Source organism: Muntiacus reevesi, chromosome 3 (assembly GCF_963930625.1).
Source record: "Muntiacus reevesi chromosome 3, mMunRee1.1, whole genome shotgun sequence".
Classification (NCBI taxonomy): Eukaryota; Metazoa; Chordata; class Mammalia; order Artiodactyla; family Cervidae; genus Muntiacus; species Muntiacus reevesi.
Window position 1 is genome coordinate 83,021,397 of NC_089251.1, and position 21,673 is coordinate 83,043,069.

Below are 21,673 nucleotides of genomic sequence, written 5' to 3' on the forward strand. Positions count from 1 at the left end.
AAAAGTGAAGGAGGTTTAAAATAATAACGAACAGGAGGACAAACTTACTAAGGAATAGTAGGATTGAGAAAAGCTAAGGGTTCAATTGAGTTGTATAATCAGAGTTTATATAGAAGTGCTGCTCTGCACAATTGGCAGCCTAGGTAAAAGATAATAGAATGAAAATAGTGAACATTTGGATTCAGGGAGAGATAAAGGGACAGGAAAATTGGAGACATTATCAAAAGAATGATTGGATTGGTAGACCCTGAACTAAGACTGGAGAGGAAAGAAAGTGAAGACAGAAGGAAGCTAATGGATCAAAGCAAGTGGATAGGCTACAATCTAGGACAAGTCAGCAGACTGTTTCGTAAAGGACCAGATAGTAATATGTAGGCCATTTGTTCCCTATTGCAACTACTCAACTTGGCTGTTGTAACTTGAAAGCAGCCACAACACATAAATGAATAAGTGTGTCAGGCTGGGCTTGAAAAGTGAAAATGAAGTAGCTCAGTCATGTCTAACTCTTTGCGACCCCATGGACTGTAGCCCACCAGGCTCCTCCGTCCATGGGATTTTCCAGGCAAGAGTACTGGAGTGGGCTGCCTTTTCCTTCTCCAGGGGATCTTCCCAACCCAGGGATCAAACCCTGGTCTCCCACACTGCAGACAGATGCTTTACAGTCTGAGCCACTGGGGAAGCCCAAACAAGCTGGGTTTGATCTGCAGGCTAATGTTTGCTGACCCCTGATCTAAGGTCCCACCTAAAGTCAGAGTGCCTAGTGAATTGGAAGTATTGAGCCTGAAGGATATGCTCAGAAAGTGAGTTTGCATCAGTGACAGTTCTTCATAATGACAAGGTCTAAGGCATGACAGCTAAGAGAGGCTGGTGGTTGTGCAGAAGCTGAAGTGAACCACCCACTTGAATATTAACTTCACTCAAGATGATATAAAAGTTAGGTTGCAGAGGAAGCATGTGAGCCTGACTTAGAGCATTACCAAGAGGTTTGTAAATTAAGTGATAAGGACAGTGACTAGAAGAAGGTATAGAAGGTGGTATATCCAAATTAAAGAAAAGAAGCAGGGAGTTTTCTTTCTTCATTATTTTATCCATTTACTATATTTCCCTAAAATTGACAATCCAGATGTTTTCTGAAATATTCTCCACAAATATTAGTTTCCTCTCTTTTTTTTTCTATTTTATTCCACTTGCAAACCCTTAATGTTTCTACTTCATAACTTATGTTAAAATCTATTTATCTTTCATATATCAGTTTCTTCTGCTTAATATTAAAAGCCAAATACTTATTAAAAGTAGAATGTCTTTATCCAAAGTAACAAATTCTGCCTTCTAACTGAGATGTTTAGACCTTTCACTGGCTTCCCAGGTGACTCAGTGTAAAGAATCCACTTGCCAATGCAGGAGATATGGGTTCAATCCCTGGGTTGACCCAGGTTAACCCTACATTATGATTTTTGTTTCAGCAATTCTCTTTCAAAGAGATTTAAATAACGTAAAAAACATAGATATCCAGTGCTCACTTTCCTTTGTGTGCATTCATATCTTCTGGTATCATTTTCCTTCTGTCTTGAGGACTTTAACACATGTGCTGCTGATAATGCCTTCTTTCAGCTTTTGTGTGTCGGAAAGTCTTTATGTTGTTGCTTTTATCGTTTCTTCTGTCATCCATACATTTCTCTGTATATTTGTTGTTGTTCAGTCCCTCAGTCATGTCTGACTCTTTGCGACCTCATGAACTGCAGCACACTAGGCTTCCCTGTCCTTCACCGTCACCCAGAATTTGCTCAAACTCATGTCCATTGAGTCAGTGATGCCATCCAACCGTCTCATCCTCCGTCGCCCCTTCTCCTCTGTATATGTGACCTTTTTCTCTGACTGCTTTTAAGATTTATCTCTTTCTCATTGGGTTTAAGCGATTTTATCATGATGTGCCTTGGTATAGTTACCTCCTCTCCTCTCCCCAGTGTTTCTTGTGCTTGGGATTTGTTGGGTTTCTTGGATCTATGGGTTTATAGTTTTCATGAAATTTGGAACTTCTCAGCCATTATATCTTCATTTTTCTTTTGGTTTTTCCTCCCTATGCTACGATCAGGAAACTCTGTCAGGGCAATAAACTGGAACAATCATAAGGCTCACCTGTTTGCTTCCTTTTTCTCAGAATTGCTATCCTTCATTGTCTGATGTTCAGTGTCTTAACCATCGTATGCTCTGTTTTGTTTTATAGTTGCTTCAGGCAGGAGGGTAACTTGGGTCCCTGTTGCTCCAACTTGACTGGAAATGCCAGTCAAATACTTTTAATATTACCCAGAAATTGAATTCCTACCCACTTTAAAATCCTCACTTTTATATAATGTCACTTTTTGAACTTGATAAGGTAAGAATGAATCTGATAGTTGATGAGTACTTACTAACCATTGAGAGAACTAAATGTTTAGCCTGGATAAGGAAATGTCGGGAAAATCAAGTCCACATGTGACCCAGAGAGTCAGGTTTTTTTTTTTAAACAGAGAAAGGAAAATTCACTTCTGAGAAATTTATTCAAAATCAGTATTTCTGTCTTAATAATTATTTGCAAGTATTGAAACTCGTTGCTCTATAGACAGCTATATCATTGATTATTTCTCTGTGTCAGTGGAAAATAGATTTGGTAATGTTGAGTAAAGCGCCTGTCTTATGTTTGTTTGATTAAGGTCTTGATCACAGACATGGTCTTAGATCATTAATTCATACATTAATCTAATAAAAAAACTAAGGTAAGCAGTTTCCTCAAATCCATTGCGAAGGAGATAAGGACTCCTCAGGCTCTGTAGGTCTTTGACACTCTTCATTCCTCCTGAGTGTTGTGACCGGTTATATTATATACTGGTGATTATATATATAAGGTTTCATTTGTTCCCTTGCAGTCATCTGGAGCCTAGTCATGATCCAGTGTGTAATAATATAATAAGCAGCAGTTCATAACCTTGCTGTTTTTGTCATAGAGCTGGGTTAACTGAGACAAGATAGTCCTTTCTTTTTTTCTTTAAAGTATAATTATATTAGTCTCAGGTATACAACATAGTGGTTTGGTATTTTAATATATTATAAAATGACCACTCAGGGATCAGATTTTATTGCAATATAAAATACAGTTTTTAAAAGAGGGTAAGTATGTATTATTTGATTTGGCTTTTTTTTTTATTAAGGTATAATTTATTTACAGTAAAATTCACCTTTCTAGCTATCAAAGTAGACAAAGGCAGTTGAGTATATCTGAGGATGGTATAGAAAGGATTTAGGCATATTTTGATGGGAAATTAGATGATCTCAAAAGTTCTTTCGCATCTGAAATTTTTGGTCTTTTGAAATGCCAGTGTAGATACTCTTACTTGGCAAGTACAGGTTACTCACTTGACCTAAGAAGTGGCTATATTAGAACATATTATGTTATATGCACAGTTCCTGAATGTGTGGGTCAGTGGAAACAATGTATTATTTTTCCTTACTATTTAGACATTGTTTTTCTTTCCTTTTTTCTTTTTCAAGTAAACACTCTTTGAAGTTATCCCAAAGTAATCTTCCTTTGTGAGTTAATCTCCACCCAACACCGGCTCCCCCCCCACCCCCTTTTCTACTCTCTCTTTGGTATGTCACAGAACTTGGTCTAGTTACTTTAAGAGAATAATGAAAATGCAAGATCTAATTCTTATTTTTATTTACATGTTTGTTTCTCTAATGTTTCTTTACATGTTTCTTTACATGTTTATTTGTTTATTTCTCTAATGTTTATTTACATGTTTCTCTATCATTACCATTGTAATGATAGCATGTAGAGAAAAACATGTGAACTCTGGAGTCACGCAGTCATGATTTCAGTACTCGCAGCTGTATTTCTAACTTAGAAACCTTACAATTAATCTGGAAAACATCTCTCTCATCTTTAAAATAGGGATAGTAATAATACCTGTCTTTGGAGGTTGTAAAGATTAAAGAACAGTGTATATGTTTTTAGCACAGCATCTGGAACACATTAAATGTTTTATATCAAATATCATAAAAGAAAATTTCCTGATCTCTCTTATAGCTCCACTTGAATAAAAATCCTATGAAGACCACAGTTTCTTATAGTTTGATCAAGGGCTAATGGAGGGTGTGAACTTTTTTTATGTTTTTAAAGTTGAGCTATCCTGTAGTTTGGAAATTCTTTAGTCCAGACTTATCAAGGAGAAGGCTCTTTTTATTTTATCATCTTCTTGAAAGATTTGGCTTCTACCATATGATGAATTTTAAGCTCTATGGGACCTGGAAGTTTCCATCTAAAGAATGTCTTAAGAAAAACCTTGAGGTTTTCATTTAATAACTAGTGAAGGAAATAGGTTTGGTTTGGGATTATTTTTTATCTATCTATTCTTTACCAGTCAAGCTTTTTTTCCCCCTTCCTTCTAAACAGTCATTCCTGGGCATTTAGTTCTCATTCTGTTGTGGTGTTTCATTTTATTTAATTCTTGTGTGACTTCATTTGTCCTAGAGGGAAATTCTCAGGTTACCTGAAAATTGGGGAAAAGGCCTTTACTTTTAGTTCTGAAACTCTCAGGGAAATCTAGTAGCAATAATGAATTTATTTTAGAGTTTCTGTAAGAAATTAAGGGGTTTCCCAGGTGGCATCAGTGGTTAAAAAACAAAACAAAACAAAACAGAAAAAAACCCCAAAAACCCACCTGCCGGTGCAGTAGACATAAAAGACTAGGTTCGATCCCTGGGTTGGGAAGATCCCTGGAGGAGGGCATGGCAGTTCACTCTAGTATTCTTGCCTGGAGAATCTCATGGACAGAGGAGCCTGGCGGTCTGCGGTTCATAGGGTCGCAGAGAGTCAGACATGACTGAAGCAGCTTAGCACACATGCACATGGAAATTAAACTTAAAACTTAAATTGTCCTGAAATGGACCTGGAAAATTGCATGGACAGAGAGGTCTGGCAGGCTACAGTTCATGGGATTGGAAAGAGTTGGAATGACAACACAGCATGCACGCAAAACATACTTTACAGTGCAGTGTTCTTAATCTTATAAATTTTTATTGGATATTTCTAATGAATTGAGATGTCTTCTAATGTATATTACATCAGTTTTTTTTTTATGTTTTAATGTTTTCCAGATGAAGGTAATGAAACAGAGGTACAGCCGCAACAAAACAGTCAGTTAATGTGGAAGCAAGGTCGGCAACTACTCAGACAGTAAGTATCTCGTGAAAGTATCTGCTATGAAAAAACTTCATTGAATTACTATTCCTTTTTCATATTAAACACGTTTTCCCCTATGAAGGAATCTATTTTTCAATAACTATTAACTAGGATTATCAAGAATAGATTTGCTTTCCATAGCAAATAATCCATAGATTAGCTTTATCTATCCATAGATTAGCTTTATCAAAAAGTACAGTTTAGAGCTTCTAATTTATTATATGCTTAAATGTATGGTCTGAAGAATTCTGTACCCTTAAAGTTAGTTTTTTCTTTCCACTTTTTATACATGAATATACATATGCTTTAATATTAGTCTACTCATGATATCTTTATGTTATGTTTTTAAACTTTATTTTAAATAGATGAGAGAACTTATTGGATTTCCCAAATTTGTATATATTATGCTAACATATAGTCTCTCCTATAAAATGTTGAATTTGAGAGTATAAAGAGGGACCAAAGCTGGGTTGAGAGTCAGGTGTCAAGCAGAGGGGCTAGACCCGCTCATCAGCTCAGTGCCTAGCCCTTGCATGTTACATTTGAAATTGGTAGTTTGCTTTGTATCTCAGTAAAATGAGATTTCCTACCTGGTTTATTCTTTTGGGCTTGTGAATAGTCTAAACCTGTTGTTTTCAAAGTGGATTGCGTGCAAGTCATTTCTTTTGTTAATGGGGAGAGAATGTTAAAGTTTCTCCTTATATCTATTTTTTATCTCCTCAAAGTTAGAAGAAAATGAGACTTCATTAGTATTTATTAAGTGGGCTTTCACTGTGGTTTTAAAAGTGATTTATGCGTTTTCCTTTTATAAATAGTGTTCTTAAAGCCCTGATTTTGTTCTTTTTTTTTTTAAATGACAAGTGGTTATGATAGCAATCTAAGAAGTATTTTTAAAAGACTCACCTGCCTCTCAGAGGTGACATTTTATTGGCTTCGTGCAGACCTAATTGTGGTCTCAGATCATGAATTTTAAATCATTATAACTAGACTCAAACATATCTTTATTAATAAAAATAGGAACCATTAAAATTAACACATTTTTACCAATGAAAAATAAGGTCGTTTATTCCTGTAGCGTTAAAATCCGTGCCTCAAGATTTGATGAACTCTTGGAAAGCATTTTCTGTCTCCTGCTGGTTGAGGAAGCATTTCCCCTGCAAAAGGTTGTTGAGTTGCTTGAAGAAGTGGTAGTTGGTTGGCGTGGGGGTCAGATGAATATGGCCAGTTGTCCTGTAAAATCCACTTTTCATCACACATCACAATCTGATCAAGCAATGGTTTGTTGTTGTTTCATAGAATAAGAGATGATGACACTTCAAAATGACAATTTTTTTTCTTTTTCTGTTCTGAGGGACCCATTTATCAAGCATTTTCACCTTTCCAATTTGCTTCAAATGCCAAATGACCATAGAATGGTCGATGTTGAGTTCTTTGGCAACTTCTGTAGTTGTAAGAGGATCAGCTTTTTTTTTTTTTTTTTTCAAATATGAAACACTTCACGAATTTGCATGTCATCCTTGCGCAGGGGCCATGCTAATCTTCTCTGTATCGTTCCAATTTTATTATATGTGCTGCCAAGGCCAGCACGAGGATCAGCTTTGATGGTTGCTCTCAGTTGGTTGTTGTTGACTTCTGATGGCCGGCCACTATGCTCCTCATCTCCATCATCTCCTCTCCTTTGCACAACTTCTTGAACCACCATTGCACTGTACATTTGTTAGCAGTTTGCTGGGCCAAATGCATTGTTGATGTTGTGAGTTATCTCTGCTGCTTTACTACCCATTTTGAACTTAAAAAAATTGCTTGAATTTGCTTTTTGTCTAACATCATTTCCATAGTCTAAAATACATATAAAATAAGCAGCAAGTACTAAGTCATTAAAGCAAAAAAAACATAAAGTGAGAAATGCATATTAAAATGATGTATAACATAGCCACATTTATTTAAGAATGTATTCCAGTATCAAATGGCAAAGTTCAACAATGCAAAACCACAATTACTTTTGCACCAACCTAAATATTAATGAATGAGGAAGTAGCTATTTAGTAAAACCAGTTTATTTATGGAATGAGCAGTTTTTGGAACGGTATTTGTAATGTGATTTTGTTCCTAAAGTGAGTTATGTATCAAATATTACTTGTTAAAAATAGAAAACATAATTCTTTTGTATTTGTTTGTAAGAATCAACTGATTATAATTTTAATTAAAGCCTTTCTATAGATACTGGACATGTTTGGTCACATGTCTTTTTGTGAGATATCTCTTTGAGCAATAATAACTCTTAATACCAGATCTTAAACTGATCTTAGACTGCTTATCTTTTTGATCTTTGTTTTATCTTTCATTTCATAGACTTGATACTTACATATAATTTAATATCTGATATTGTCTGTTACATTTATTAATGACTTTATTATTAACATTTGCCTTTTTCATGTTCCTACCACTACCACTTTTGGTTGTTTTTGGTCATCTTTTGTTGTTAATAGATACTGAGCACCTTTTGTATGCCAGGCACTACACTAGATATGTTTCTTTAAGAGAAAGAAAGCTAAAGTTCAGAAGAATTAATGCTACACAGGAAAAAAGTGGAAGAAATGGGCTTTGAACCCATGTTTAACTCTCCATACAAAGCCTATTCTTTCTTTTCTGTGCTTCTCCTTTCTGCAGCACACACACCCCTGTACACCCACTCATCCCACATCCTACAGTTGAACTGTGGTTTATTTTTATTGCAGAGTTGTCTCAGGATAAGAGCTTCCCTTCTGTAGAAGTGACTTGTTTGGAATATCCCGCGGTTTTGTATGTCATGCAGGAAGCTGTATATGCTAGAAACATTCTCTATAGATCTCAGTTGATCCAGTGATACTGTAACATCAAAAGTGTAAAAAGACTACTGGTTATTCTCATTACTATTATAAAATAGTAATTTAGTAGCATCTGAGAGCAAGCTTACTCCAGCCCTGCCTAGAAGAAAGAATGTGCTATTAGATACATTAAGGAATAGCTTCTTCTTACGATAAATGAATGGTGTATTGTATAGTTCTCTGGTTTTTCTCAGTGACCATAGAGGCTGGTACTGCAGGAGACAGCTCCATCTGCAGCTGGAAGATTATTTATTAGTGAGTCTTACTAGCGTAGTACTGTGCTATCCAGTCTCATGCAGACAGTGAGTTTAAAGAAATGTTTTTATTTAGATACCCAGTAGTAGAGTACTGATTCCAATATGTCTGAATTGTAAAGATCCTCTTCACACGCAGGTATCTACAGGAGGTGGGTTACACAGATACTATTTTAGATGTGAAATCCAAACGAGTGCGAGCTTTGTTGGGCATTTCAAGTGATGTCACTGACAGGGAAGATGACAAAAATCAGGACTCAGTTATAAATGGCACAGAAGCTGAAGTTAAAGAGACAGCAATGATTGGGTAAGTATTTTGTCTGGAAAGTGGCTTGGCTATAGTTTTAGTTCTTATTAATATTTTTGGCTTATGGGTGACACGTGTGTGGATACTTGCACTTCAGGTACTGCTACAGAAGTAATTTAATGATAAAGTCTAATAAAAAGTTTAAAATTTTATTTGATAGAAGATATACACAGGGATTAGAGTTATCATTTATGACTATTTTAAGAATATTTTTATTTAAGGTATTTTTATTTGCTTGAAATTTATGGATTTAATATAAATTTTAATTCATTGAAGCTCAGTCACCTCTTACTATTATAACTTCATAAAAGATCTTATTTGGAAATTCATTTCAAGTCTGTAAGAATGAAATTTCATTTTTGGTGACCCAGAAATCATATAAATACTTAATTCTTTTGATGTAAACCTTTTCTTAGCCATTTTCCTTTATCTAATAATGCTATAACTCCTCTTCATTTTGAAAAATATCTATTTCAAGTATATATGTGTATGTGTGTATATATATATATTTTTTTTTTTTCTAGTTGATATAATAAGTGAAAAGTTCAGTAGCAGAAACATTTCATTTTGCTTTTTGGATCAGGATCTTCTCAACCCAGGGATTAAACCCAGGTCTTCTGCATTGCAAGCAGATTATTTATTGTCTGAGCAATCAGGGAAGCCTATATACCATACAGTTATATTGAATTCTCCTTTAAATGAAGGTGAAGAGTTTAATAAGGAGATTCTTCTTTATTGAAAAAAAATTTGGCATAATTCTTAAATTAAAAAGTCAAAGATTCTTTGAAATTTAAATATGATGTTACTTTAACTCATGTTTAGGCTGGAAGAATGGTTTTAGTTGAGCTCTGTACATTTTCTAGTAAGAACATAGTTTCTGTTATTTGGGACATAAACTAAAATTATGGGGTTTAGGTAGAAGTTTGAACACATGTCTTGTAAACAAATGTCATTGGAGCATTCTTAAATGTGCTCATTAATAGTTAAGATTACATAACTTATTTTCATAAATGTAAGATGTAGATTGTTTCTCTGTGTAGACATAGACAGTGTGGGCATTAATCCTGTTTATATTTCACCTAATGAATTAGTTTAAATTATTATAAAGATGCTTAAGAAAGGCCACTCTAGTCTTATGTTTTGGCCTTGACCTGTCTTTTGAAACTGATAAAGGTATTATCCTGAATCTTTCTTCTGTAAGGATAGAGAGTAGGTTAGAAAAGAACAAAAACATAGCTCCCAGCAGATTTGAAATTTAAGATTTATCTGTTTTGAGAATTTTGTTCATAGTTATGGCTAAATGCTTTTCAGGAAAATGTCTTGTTATCTAAAACATTTCCTGATGAACTGGAGAGCAGTCATTCTATTCTGGTCATTAGGAAATTGATGAATTTCTTTAGAGAGAGCTAAATTAAAATCTCACATATTTGAAAAGTTAATCATTTCCAGATTAAGGATTTATTCATCAGTAGGATCGTTTTGTAGAAGTATATTAGTTTAACTAAAATACTGTTTTTAGTAAGCTTCATATACACATTTGCTTTTTTCAACTCTTTAGCTGTTTAGAGATACGAGATTGCATCAGAGAAAATTCTGTATTTGCTAATTATTTTCTTAGTTGTGGGAGAGGAAGAGTTGAAGAAAGAAAAAGGATAGAGAAAACAGAGGCAGAGATAATAAAAATATTTCAAAAAGAAATGCATTGTTTGGCTTAATAATCAAAATAATACTAAATCAGAAGGAAGAGTTCTTTGTGGTAAATTGCCATTAATCTAAGTAGTAGTTATGATTGAAAAGTACTTTTTTAAAAGAGTAACCAGTTTCTTCCTATATTGCTTTTCCAGTTAAAATCCGTGGAAATGTAATACATAAGAATCAGTGCAGATCCTAGTGTGATTTGGGGGGGGCTTATAATTCAATATAAACAGAAGTCAGTGCAGTATATCATGGATTAATTCTTACGCTGAATTTAAAAACTTCACTGAGCCAAATGTATATGTTTTAAACCAGAAAATCCGAGTTAACAGATTCTGCCTCCGTGCTGGATAATTTTAAATTCCTTGAAAGTGCAGCTGCAGATTTCAGTGATGAAGATGAAGATGATGACATTGATGGAAGAGAGAAAAGCATCATTGATACTTCAACGGTGAGTTGAATAACTCAGATATAAATATTTTTGGGGCTATTACACATACTTTAAAAATCCATATCCTTCAACTTAAACCCTTAACTTTTATTTTTCCATAAATTTGGGGAAATTTAATCTGAAAGTTTTTGTTTTGACTTCAAGAATATTTTTAGTATAGCAGTTTTCTCCTCAAGGCCCTCATTCTTTAACTTTTTGTTAATTCATTAAAGATTTCAACATTTTTATAGGGTTAGTGAGTATGGTAAATGTGTGTTATAACAATGCATTGTTCTTGGCGCTATAAGACAATAGAACTGACAGCCCATTATGGTGCCTGATGGTGACTGGCATCAGCTCTAAACGGTGCGGTTTTTGTTTGTCATCTCAGGGTTGCTTTGGTAGGCAAGGACTCCACATTTTCAGAACTCTCCCATTAGATTTCTCCAAACATGTTTAGGGTTCTTCTGTGGTTTTGTTCCGATTTTTGTAAGTGTATTGATTTTCCCATGGTAGAGTCCTGGAATGAGATGTACATCTAAATTGTTGCTTCTCCCTTCTCTTCCCTTCTTTATTTTGTCCCCTTCTTTTTAACCTCTCTCCTCCCCCCTTTTTAAAAAATTTATTTATTTTTTTTTGAAGGATAATTGCTTTACAGAACTTTGCTGTTTTCTATCAAACCTCAGCGTGAATCAGCCATAGGTATACATATATCCCCTCCCTTTTCAACCTCCCTCCCATCTCCCTCCCCATCCCACCCCTCTGTTGATGGATATCTAGGTTGCTTCCATGTTCTGGCTATTGTAGTAGTGCTGCAGTGAACTATGGGATACTTGTGTCTCTTTCAATTTTGGTTTCCTTGGGAAGATGCCTAGGTGTGGGATTGCTGGGTCATATGGTGGTTTTATTCCTAGTTTTTTAAGGAATCTCCACACTGTCTTCCATAGTGGCTATATCAGTTTACATTCCCATCAACAGTGCAAGAGTGTTCCCTTTTCTCCATACCCTCTCTAGCATTTATTGTTCGTAGACTTTTTGATGATGGCAATTCTGACCAGTGTGAGGTGATCTCATTGTAGTTTTGATTTGCATTTCTCTAATAATGAGTGATGTTGCGCATCTTTTCATGTGTTTGTTAGCCATCTGTATGTCTTCTTTGGAGAAATGTCTGTTTAGGTCTTTTTCCCACTTTTTTTTTTTTTCCCCCCACTTTTTGATTGGGTTGTTTGTTTGTCTGATATTGAGTTGTATGAGCTGCTTGAATATTTTGGAAATTAATCCTTTGTCAGTTGTTTCATTTGCTATTGTTTTCTTCCATTCTGAGGGTTGTCTTTTCACCTTGCTTATAACTTCCTTTGCTGTGCAAAAGCTTTTAAGTTTAATCAGGTCCTACTTGTTTACTTTTGTTTTTATTTCTGTTACTCTAGGAGGTGGGTCATACAGGATCCTGCTTTGATTTATGTCATTGAGTGTTCTGCCTATGTTTTCCTCTAAGAGTTTTATAGTTTCTGGTCTTACATCTAGGTCTTTAATCCATTTTGAGTCTGTCTTTGTGTATAGTGTTAGGAGTGTTCTAATTTCTTTTACTTGTAACCGTCCAGTTTTCCTAGCACCATTTATTGAAGGGGCTGTCTTTGCCCCATTGTATATTCTTGCCTCCTTTGTCAAAGATAAGGTACCCATAGGTGTATGGGTTTATTTCTGGGCTTTCTACCTTCTTCCATTGGTCTATATTTCTGTTTTCGTGCCAGTCTCTCCTCCTTTTTAACCTCTCTCCTCTCTTCTCTCTCTTTCCCTCTTCTCCTTCTCTTTCTTCTTCCTCCTCCTCCTTCTGCTTTATTTAAAGTGAGAGACGAGGGCATGCTTTGCTTTTAGGAGAGTGTTCACATTTCCTCCTTTACGTTTATTTAAGAAGAGGAGGGAGGAAAGGAAGGAAGGATAAATAAAGCAGACTGGACCTAGAGTCTAGACCTGGGGGTCACTAATTATCAGTGCCTTTTAACCCTTCAGGCTTAGTTTTTTAGTTTGTAAAATCGGGCTTATAACAAGTACCCATCTTATCCCCAGAGAATTTTGTGAGGAATAGATGAGACACTGCGTTTGAAAATGATATGTTTAACTATAAAGTGCTTTCTTTCTAAGTGTAACTTCTCTTTTCTATTTAAGTCCTCTGCTTCCATCAGAGACTCTTAACTTACTATTTCCAGATTAATGTTTCCCCGGGCCACTGTTTGGTAGTGTGCTTGCTCTAATACAGCCCTGCCATGGATGTTATTTGAAATTGAAGAAGTTACTCCCTCTTTTTATTATTCAAACAAGTAGTAATCACATGTGTTTAAACTGACTGTGGTAAAATAAAATGACGAAACTTGTATGATAACTTTTCTCTGTCCTAACATTTGAAATTGTTTTTTTTTTTTTACATTTGGAAATTTTATGCTGAGTTGTGATTTCTATGGGATGATTGCACTGAGATATTATTTTTCTGTCAAAGTACTTGTAGCTCAGTGGTTAAATAATAACTATGATGCTCTAAGTTTTGTTGTTAGTCATTATGTTAGGTAAATATTAAATAATCTATAAACTGTTTATTATTCCTATCAAGTATGGTTTTAATAGAAATTCCTAACTGTAAATTGATTTCTTTTTAAATAATCAATTTCATAAATATCCTGACTTCCAGTTAGTGCTGATTATGGTAATTTTGTGACCAAGCCATGAAGGCACAGCTAATGTAAGCATATTTAATTCTATTTAAATGCTGGACCCAAAGATTCTTCTAGTTTTCTTTTAAAAAAATATTTCTAAATAAATAATTGGTTTCTTTGTAATAGTTTTGTATTAGTTTCACTAATTTTTATGATGCATTAATTTTTACAGCTGCAGTATAACAACTCCATGCCAAAAGACTTAAAAAATCTAACTCTATGTAGCAGTGTGTAAGCAGGACTTAAAAAATTCATTGCAGTACTATATATAGAGAGAGAGAATGGCTGAAAATTATCCTATTAAAATGTTTAGTAGAACAAACAGGTTTTTTAAATGTCACTTTATTTCCTTAATTAAAAAGAGTTAAATAGATTCAAGAAAATAAAATAACAGAAGCACAAAGCTCTTAGTAGCTGATGGTTTTGTTCAGGCTATTTATTAATAGTGCATTTTCTTAGAAAAGACACATATGTTCATTGTCCTTTCTGGCTCTTTGTCCTATATTGAAGTTTGATTGTTCTTTGCATTACAGTCTGGATAATTTTCCTCCTTTCTATCTCCTTCTCTTTTCTCATGATTAACTTTTTCACCTTATGAATCCAGAGATATTTCTAAATATATAAAAATGAGACCTAATGGTCCTTGCTAGATTTGTTATTAAATCTAAGTTATGTATATCTCTGAAAGATCTGTATTTTAAGAAAAATTTGAATATGTAGACAGTTATTAGAGGAAATTGATGAAAGCTTGGGATGGTGGAAATAATAATGGGAAGAGTTCTCCCTCCCCCACTCCCTCCAACGGAATACCTTCTCAATATTGTGGCATGCATTTCTGAATTTGTGGTTTTTGTGATTTTAGGTTTTATGAGAGAATGATGTATTAGACGTAAAATTTATCATGGTTAAATTCTGAAAAATTCTTGCAATGTTTTATGAAGTGTCTTTCTTTGGTTAGATTAGAATATCTGCACACTGTACAGACTGCATCCCAGAAATGTAAGATTTGATTGTGGTTCTCATAATACAGTATGTCAGGGACATTTTTCATCTCTCTGTAATATAAATGCATGTGTTGTATGTCAATGTTTTCAATATGTGATTACTTTTGTTTATTTAAAAAAAGCCATCATTGAACAAAGTTTAAATTACTGCTTTAAAATGTTTAATAATATGTAAAATCTTAAAATATGTCTGTGTTTTCTACTGAATTGGATAGGTATCACAGTTACTTGACACAACAAAGATGTATTTTCTGAAGAAAATAATAATTGGGTTTTCTCATTCAGGGGTAAAGGGATATTGTCTTCTTTATTTAAGTTAATTCCATAATATATTCCAGTATTTTAATTGAGCATGCTTTTATTATTAGATTGTTAGGAAGAAAGTATTGCCCGATAGCAGTGAAGATCGAGATACAAAAGAAGCTCTAAAGGAGTTTGACTTCTTGGTTACATCAGAAGAAGGAGACAGTGACTCCAGAAGCGCAGGCGATGGGACAGACTGGGGTAAGGAGGAATCCTGGATCCAACCAGAGATGTTATGTAAATGAACGAAACTAATATTTTACTAGGAAAGCAGCATCTTGAAGCACACTTTAGTCTCTTACAGTATTAAAATGTTGAACATTCTGGGGACGTTTTACCATCATGACCTTTTTTCCAGGATGTGTGTCTGCGTGCTTAAAGAAAGTTGTGCAGCTATTTACCTTCCTCATTTTTTTTTAACGTAAGTGGTATAGTATGCAAATAATTTGAATTTATAGAATGTTTCTGCATCAACAGTAGAACTTGCAAGTCTAGATTTTGTGGAAATTGAGTATGAGAACAGAGTAAAAGATCTGATTATTTTTTCTTTTCTTTCTTGTTTTTTTTTTTGGCCATGCCTCATGGCATGTGGGATCTTAGTTCCCTGACCAGGTATCAAACCTGTGTTCCTTGCAGTAGAAGTACAAAGTCTTAACACTGGACTGCCAGGGAAGTCCTTGTAAAGGACTTAGAAATCTCATCTCTGGCATCTTCTGGTTTGTCACAGTTCTCCTATGATCTTCTGTTACTGTTGTTATCAGTATGGTGTTAAGAGTATGATATAACTAAATTTTTACTTTAAATAGCTGAAGGCATTCTAGGATCTAAAATCTAACTCAGTTTAATTTATTATTAAGATGTAATTGATGAGAATCTACATTTTTGATTGTTAGATTTTTCTGAAAAAAGTAGACTTTCTACTATTGATAGTAGAATAAAAGTGTTGAGTTTTTATGTTCAGAGACCCAGTGATCTGTTTTTTAACCTGTGGACTGAAACTTGTTAAAATAGATTTCTGATTATTCTGGTTCATTTTGGCTTATTTCAATCATTCAACAAATACTGATTATGTGCCTTCTTTGTGCCTAGAAGATCTAGCGATCTTCTAGATGAAGATCCCTACCCCTGTGGGCCTACATTCTACTAAGAGGATGTAGGCAGTAAGAGATAAACATGATAAGTGAAACAGTAAGTCAGAATGTGATAAATGCAATGGGAAATAGAAAAAGCAGAACAGAGTAAATAGGATGGAGAGTGCGGGGGACAGGGTGGAGTGGAGTGGATAGGCTACAGTATAAGATAGATTAATTGTGGAAGGTGCACTGAGAGGGTAACATCTGAATGAGAGACAGCATGGATGAGAGAGTTAGCCACATGGTATCCAGGGGAAGAGTGTTCAAGAAGAAGAAAACTAGAGCATATGCTCTAAGATAGCTGTAATCCAGGTATGTTTGAGGAATTCAAGGGAACTAGGGTGGCTGGAGCAGAATGATAACGAGGGAAATGTAGTAGGAAGTGACCGAATCAAGTGGAGCTGTGTAGACCACTGGTGAGACGGAGAACCATGGGACGGTTGGCCAGAAGGGTGACATGATCCAGCTTTTGTTTGAAAGCATCACTTTGGCTGCTGTGTTGAGAATAGACCACCCAGGGCAAATAGTGTTGGCAGTAGACTTGAAGTGGAGAGGGGAAAACATGTGCTGTAATTCTAGGAAGAAGCAGAGGTCAGAGAAGTAGTGAATATGCTGAGTGGTCAGATTCTAGATGTGTTTTAAAGGTAGAGAAACAATATTTCCTGAGATAGTTGTGGGATTTGAAAAAAAGGGAGGTTTTTGGTCTGATCAAATGAAAGTGTAGTTCAGTTCAGTTCAGTCGCTCAGCCGTGTCCGACTCTTTGCGACCCCATGAACCGCAGCACGCCGTCACCAGCTGCTGGAGTTAACCCAAACTCATGTCCATTGAGTTGGTGATGCCATCTAAGCATCTCATCCTCTGTCGTCCCCTTCTATTCCTGCCTTCAATCTTTCCCGACATCAGGGTCTTTTCAAATGAGTAAGCTCTTTGCATCAGGTGGCCAAAATATTGGAGTTTCAGCTTCAGCATCAGTCCTTCCAAAGAACACACAGGACTGATTTCCTTTAGGATGAACTGGTTGGATCTCCTTGTAATCCAAGGGACTCTCAGAAGTCTTCTCCAACACCACAATTCAAAAGCATCAATTCTTCGACTTTCTAGTCCAACTCTCACATCCATACATGACTACTGGAAAAACCATAGCCTTGACTAGATGGACCTTTGTTGACAAAGTAATGTCTCTGCTTTTTAATATCTGTCTAGGTTGGTCCTACCTTTCCTTCCAAGGAGTAAGCGTCTTTTCATTTCATGGCTGCAGTCACCATTTGCAGTGATTTTGGAGCCCAAAAAAGCGATCAGCCACTGTTTCCACTGTTGTCCCATCTATTTGCCATGAAGTGATGGGACCGGATGCCATGATCTTAGTTTTCTGAATGTTGAGCTTTAAGCCAAATTTTTCACTCTCCTCTTTCACTTTCATCAATAGGCTCTTTAATTCTTCACTTTTTGCCATAAGGGTGGTGTCATCTGCATATCACAGGTTATTGATAGGGCCTTCAAATAAGATGGGAAACCCTGTAGATGGAAGAGATGGGATGGGAAAGATTGGGAGTTTGGTTTTGTGTGTTTGGTTTGTGATTAGAGTTCCTAATGGAAATACAGAGTAAGCAAGTGGATATATGTCTTGATTTCAGGTGAGAGTCCTGAGCTAACACTTATATAATGTTATATGTATATAGCAATTTATTTTATAGTAAGTATAAAATACATAAAATATTTGCTTTTTAAATTTTCTGCTCCTGAAATGGTGGAAATTAATGGTGGAATTTCTTTTTTCTTAGAAGCTCAGTTTCCAACTTTAAATATTTATAAATTAACGGGTCACTTAAATCATTTTAACTGTTGAATGCCAGGTTGATTAATAAGTTTGCAAAGTGCTATTTATAAAGCCTGTAAAATAAAAATGATCATTTGCTGATAAACACATGCCAGAAATACAGTTTTTGAAATGAAAAGATCACTGAAGCCTATTTTGTACAAATGCTTAATAATCTTCTTTCATTACATATATTAGTAAGAAATTTTTTTTGTGAGTCAATCCTAATCACAGTCTGAAAATGAAGGTTTCTTGATTGTAGGCTTTTGAGCCTTAATTTACTAAAAGTCACTCAAATGTTGCGGTGTTTTTTTTTTTTTCCCTATATCTGTTTCAAGGGAAATTTAATATTATTACCAAGGAAATAGAATTGACTGCTGTTTCTTGGCTATTATATTTCTTGTGACATGTATCTGATGAATAAATAATAACTTTAAAATTGGTAATACTATGAGGAAGATGGTTGTTATGTCATTCATTGACATAGCAGTGAATTGACTTTGAATGTTCAATATCTTATTGAAAAAGGCTGTTTCATTTGTTTCACTCTGTTTAGAAAAGGAAGACCAGTGTCTCATGCCTGAAGCTTGGAATGTGGACCAGGGAGTAATTACCAAACTCAAGGAACAATACAAAAAGGAGAGAAAGGGGAAAAAGGGGGTGAAGAGTAAGTGGAAAACATTGTATCTGTAAATCATAAATTTTACCTCTTTCATATCCCCCAATTTTTTTTCCCAATGTTTTCCTAAAACTTACTTACTCTTTTTTTTTCCTTCTCCTGACCTCTTTCCTTTTCACTTGCTCTTCAGGGGTGGAAATTAAATGGTTAGATATTTGATCATGAACTTTGAAAAAGAAAAAAGCTGTGAATATAATTATGGGACCATAATGTATCCCAATAATAAATCCAGAGCATCATGAGTGTATGGGACTGTGTTTTCAAACATAGCATTAGTTTGACTTTTCAAATTATATGTGCTTAATTACAGTAATGATTTTTTACTGTTGATAATTGAAATCACATCTAGTGTGACCCTCTGGCAAGCCACCAAAGTAATTGCTTACAATTTTAGGTCTTGGTCACAGAAAGAAGGTTAATTTCTACCCCTGAATATCCTATGTGTTCATAACACACAGTTCATTTGCTCTCATCACTATATGTTATACAGGTCACAGAGTCAGACACAACTTTTTTAAAGTACTTATTTTTCTAATTTAAAATTTTGGCCAATGTCATTTATAATATTACTAATTAGGTTTTTCTTTTCCCAACAAAATGTGTTCCACATCAAAAATGGAAACTAAAATGAAATTTCTAGCCCTGTGCATCATATCATTATCTTATTCAAGTTATTAGTAAGGTTTAACAATAGATCTAGTTAGGTATATAGAATATAATTACAAAAGCTTTCACACATCTCTGAAAACCATCTTAACCACCTTTTTAGGAGAGCAAGATTAAATTACCTCCTTGTGCAACCACTCTCATTGACAGTATGGACATGGGTCTCCCTTTTACAGCAGTAGGAATTTCATCCTTTGGGATATTAGCATATAGTGGGATTAAAATCCAACTTAAGTGAGGCAAGTATTTAAAATTGCAAAAGACTGGAGGGGTATGCTTTTTCTTTTTCTCTTTTTGTAGTGATGCTAAGGATTATAAAAAATCAGTCATTCTTTGATAACTTAGTAGTTACTGGTAAATATTTAAATCTTTATTTAAAATATCTTAGAATTTACAAGTATTTCACTTTAATGGATAGAAAGTCAGTGGCCTTTATTGATATTAGTGTTGTACCAACTATTATGTAACTGAGAGAGAATGTCATTTAATGCCTTCTCAATATTAGTTAATCACAATGAGAAAGGTTAATATTGAAACATAGGAACATTTTCTACTTTTTATTAAAAATATCGATACAATTTAATTTTATCAAGCAATAGTGAGACATGGTTTGTTATGACTTCATAACCATGATAAAACCATTTAAGCTGAAATTTTAAGGAATATTTTTCGTATGCAAGAAACAAGGAGAATATTTTATTTGTCAAATTGACTTAAAGTTAATATATTTGTCATGCTACAGTAATAAATGTCTTAAAATGTAAAAGACCTGTTAATTGAAAAGGTATCAAGGACTTATGTAGAATTCATCTATTATTTATTATTTGGTTCTTATCAAATATCAAGGCTTCGCTGTAGTTGGAGTTAAGCATTTAAGGTCTCAAGCTGCACCATTTGACTGAAGTAGTATTCGTGGTAAAAGAAGCTAGTGGATTTCCTGAGCCTGAAGATTGTGATCACTGTTTCAGGCATATGGTACATAGCTTTTTAGTATGGTGAGAAAAAAATGATTCTTTAGGAGAAAGGCTAATATTTTTCACTGAAGAGAGAAGGACTGAAGACTGAAGTTCAGCACATTTTATCATCATCAGTTTAGGTTATCTTGATAAAATGATAGCCTGGGAACGAGAGAAGACATGATAAAAACAGAACTGAAAGACGTAAAATGAAAATAGAACTGAAGGAAAGCTTTGAATTGACATAGGAAGCACTAATTTATAAAGCATCTTAGGTATCTTTTTAAATTGAGCTGTTTCTCATTGGAAGAGGTTATGTCTTTATAATATGGGTTAGTAGAAATAGTCTCAGTTAAATTGTGTTCTCTGATTACAGTATCTTAGAATGTATTTCTAGGCAGTAGTTAAAATTGCTTAAAAATAGGAAAAAACCATAATGGACTATGGGTAAGATTTTCCCATTCTTAATTAAACTTATAACAGGAAAAACAACCGAAGATCTGTTTCAGCCTCTATCCTATATAAAACAGTCAAAACAGGGATGTGGGAGAATGAAGCATCGAAGTACAGGTAAGTAATTGGTAGGGTGTGAGACTTCACCTTGGGTACCTTATTTTCAGGATGTAAAGCAGTGAATGCAGCTTAATTTAAATAAACATAAAAGGATGTGATTGTTTAATTTAGTACACAGCAGCTTCACAGTCTGTGGTATCTGTGTTTAGAGTTGTATACAAGGATTCTAGAATAATAGAATAATAATATTTTTAATGATCCAAGTTGCACAGGAACATTTTTTCATGCAAATAATGACATTATTCCATTAGCTTAATTTAAAAAATATATGTAAAACGTAATTTTTCAAGAGTAATATACCTTTTTAAAAATCTTGAAAACTTAGAAAATAAGTTACTCTTTAATATAGGATGGTAGTTTTAAAGGTGAATATTGGCAGATGTGAATAAGGTTTATGGCACCATTTTGATGCAGTTGAATAATTCTGTTTTCTCTTTTTTGTTCTCTCCCTCCCTTTTCGGGGCTAGGGCCCAATAGGTCAAAACTACAAGATATGCTTGCTAATTTGAGAGATGTTGATGAACTTCCCTCCTTGCAGCCATCTGTGGGTTCACCTTCCAGACCCAGCAGCTCCAGGCTTCCTGAACATGAAATAAATAGGGCAGATGAAGGCAAGTACTTGGGACACACTAGAGCACAAAAAGCACTTGGATGTACTTATCTAAATTCAGTTATTAGAGAGGGCTCTAAGAGAAGAATTTTATTCTACAAATGTTTGAACTATGTATGTAGTACTCCACATTGTAGACCTTCTTATATTCAAGGGGGTTTGATTATAACTATAGTCTTTAAGACTTGAAAAAAGCATAAACTTAAAACCAAGTCTAAATTGTAGTTTGGAACATCCCCCTGCAGCTTCACAGAAGCCATGTAGTTGATGTATGTACACGTAGTTCTAATACCATTCCAACAATGAGAAAACTGAGTATATACATAGTTAGTAAATGTTTACTTTGAGACTCACATAAATGTTTTCATATGTTTAAGCATTTATCATTGACAAAAAGAGAAAAAAGGCACCTGGAAGTCTAGTCACATTTCCTTGTTCTCTTTCAGTCCTTGT

At 34.6% G+C, this 21,673-nt stretch overlaps 1 protein-coding gene and 1 non-coding gene across 2 annotated transcripts in view; one reads left to right on the forward strand and one right to left on the reverse strand.

Annotated features, from left to right (window-relative positions):
- Positions 1-21,673, forward strand: part of STRN (striatin) — a 103,769-nt gene that overhangs the window by 52,006 nt on the left and 30,090 nt on the right. Inside the window, exons 4-10 of the mRNA XM_065929440.1 lie at positions 5,134-5,212; positions 8,479-8,646; positions 10,657-10,792; positions 14,852-14,987; positions 18,293-18,403; positions 20,521-20,607; positions 21,078-21,221. Coding sequence (XP_065785512.1) covers positions 5,134-5,212; positions 8,479-8,646; positions 10,657-10,792; positions 14,852-14,987; positions 18,293-18,403; positions 20,521-20,607; positions 21,078-21,221 — 861 coding nt within the window. The remainder of the gene's footprint in view (positions 1-5,133; positions 5,213-8,478; positions 8,647-10,656; positions 10,793-14,851; positions 14,988-18,292; positions 18,404-20,520; positions 20,608-21,077; positions 21,222-21,673) is intronic.
- Positions 6,699-6,805, reverse strand: LOC136165639 (U6 spliceosomal RNA). The gene has a single exon (XR_010662644.1). It is a non-coding gene; the product is annotated as a U6 spliceosomal RNA (small nuclear RNA).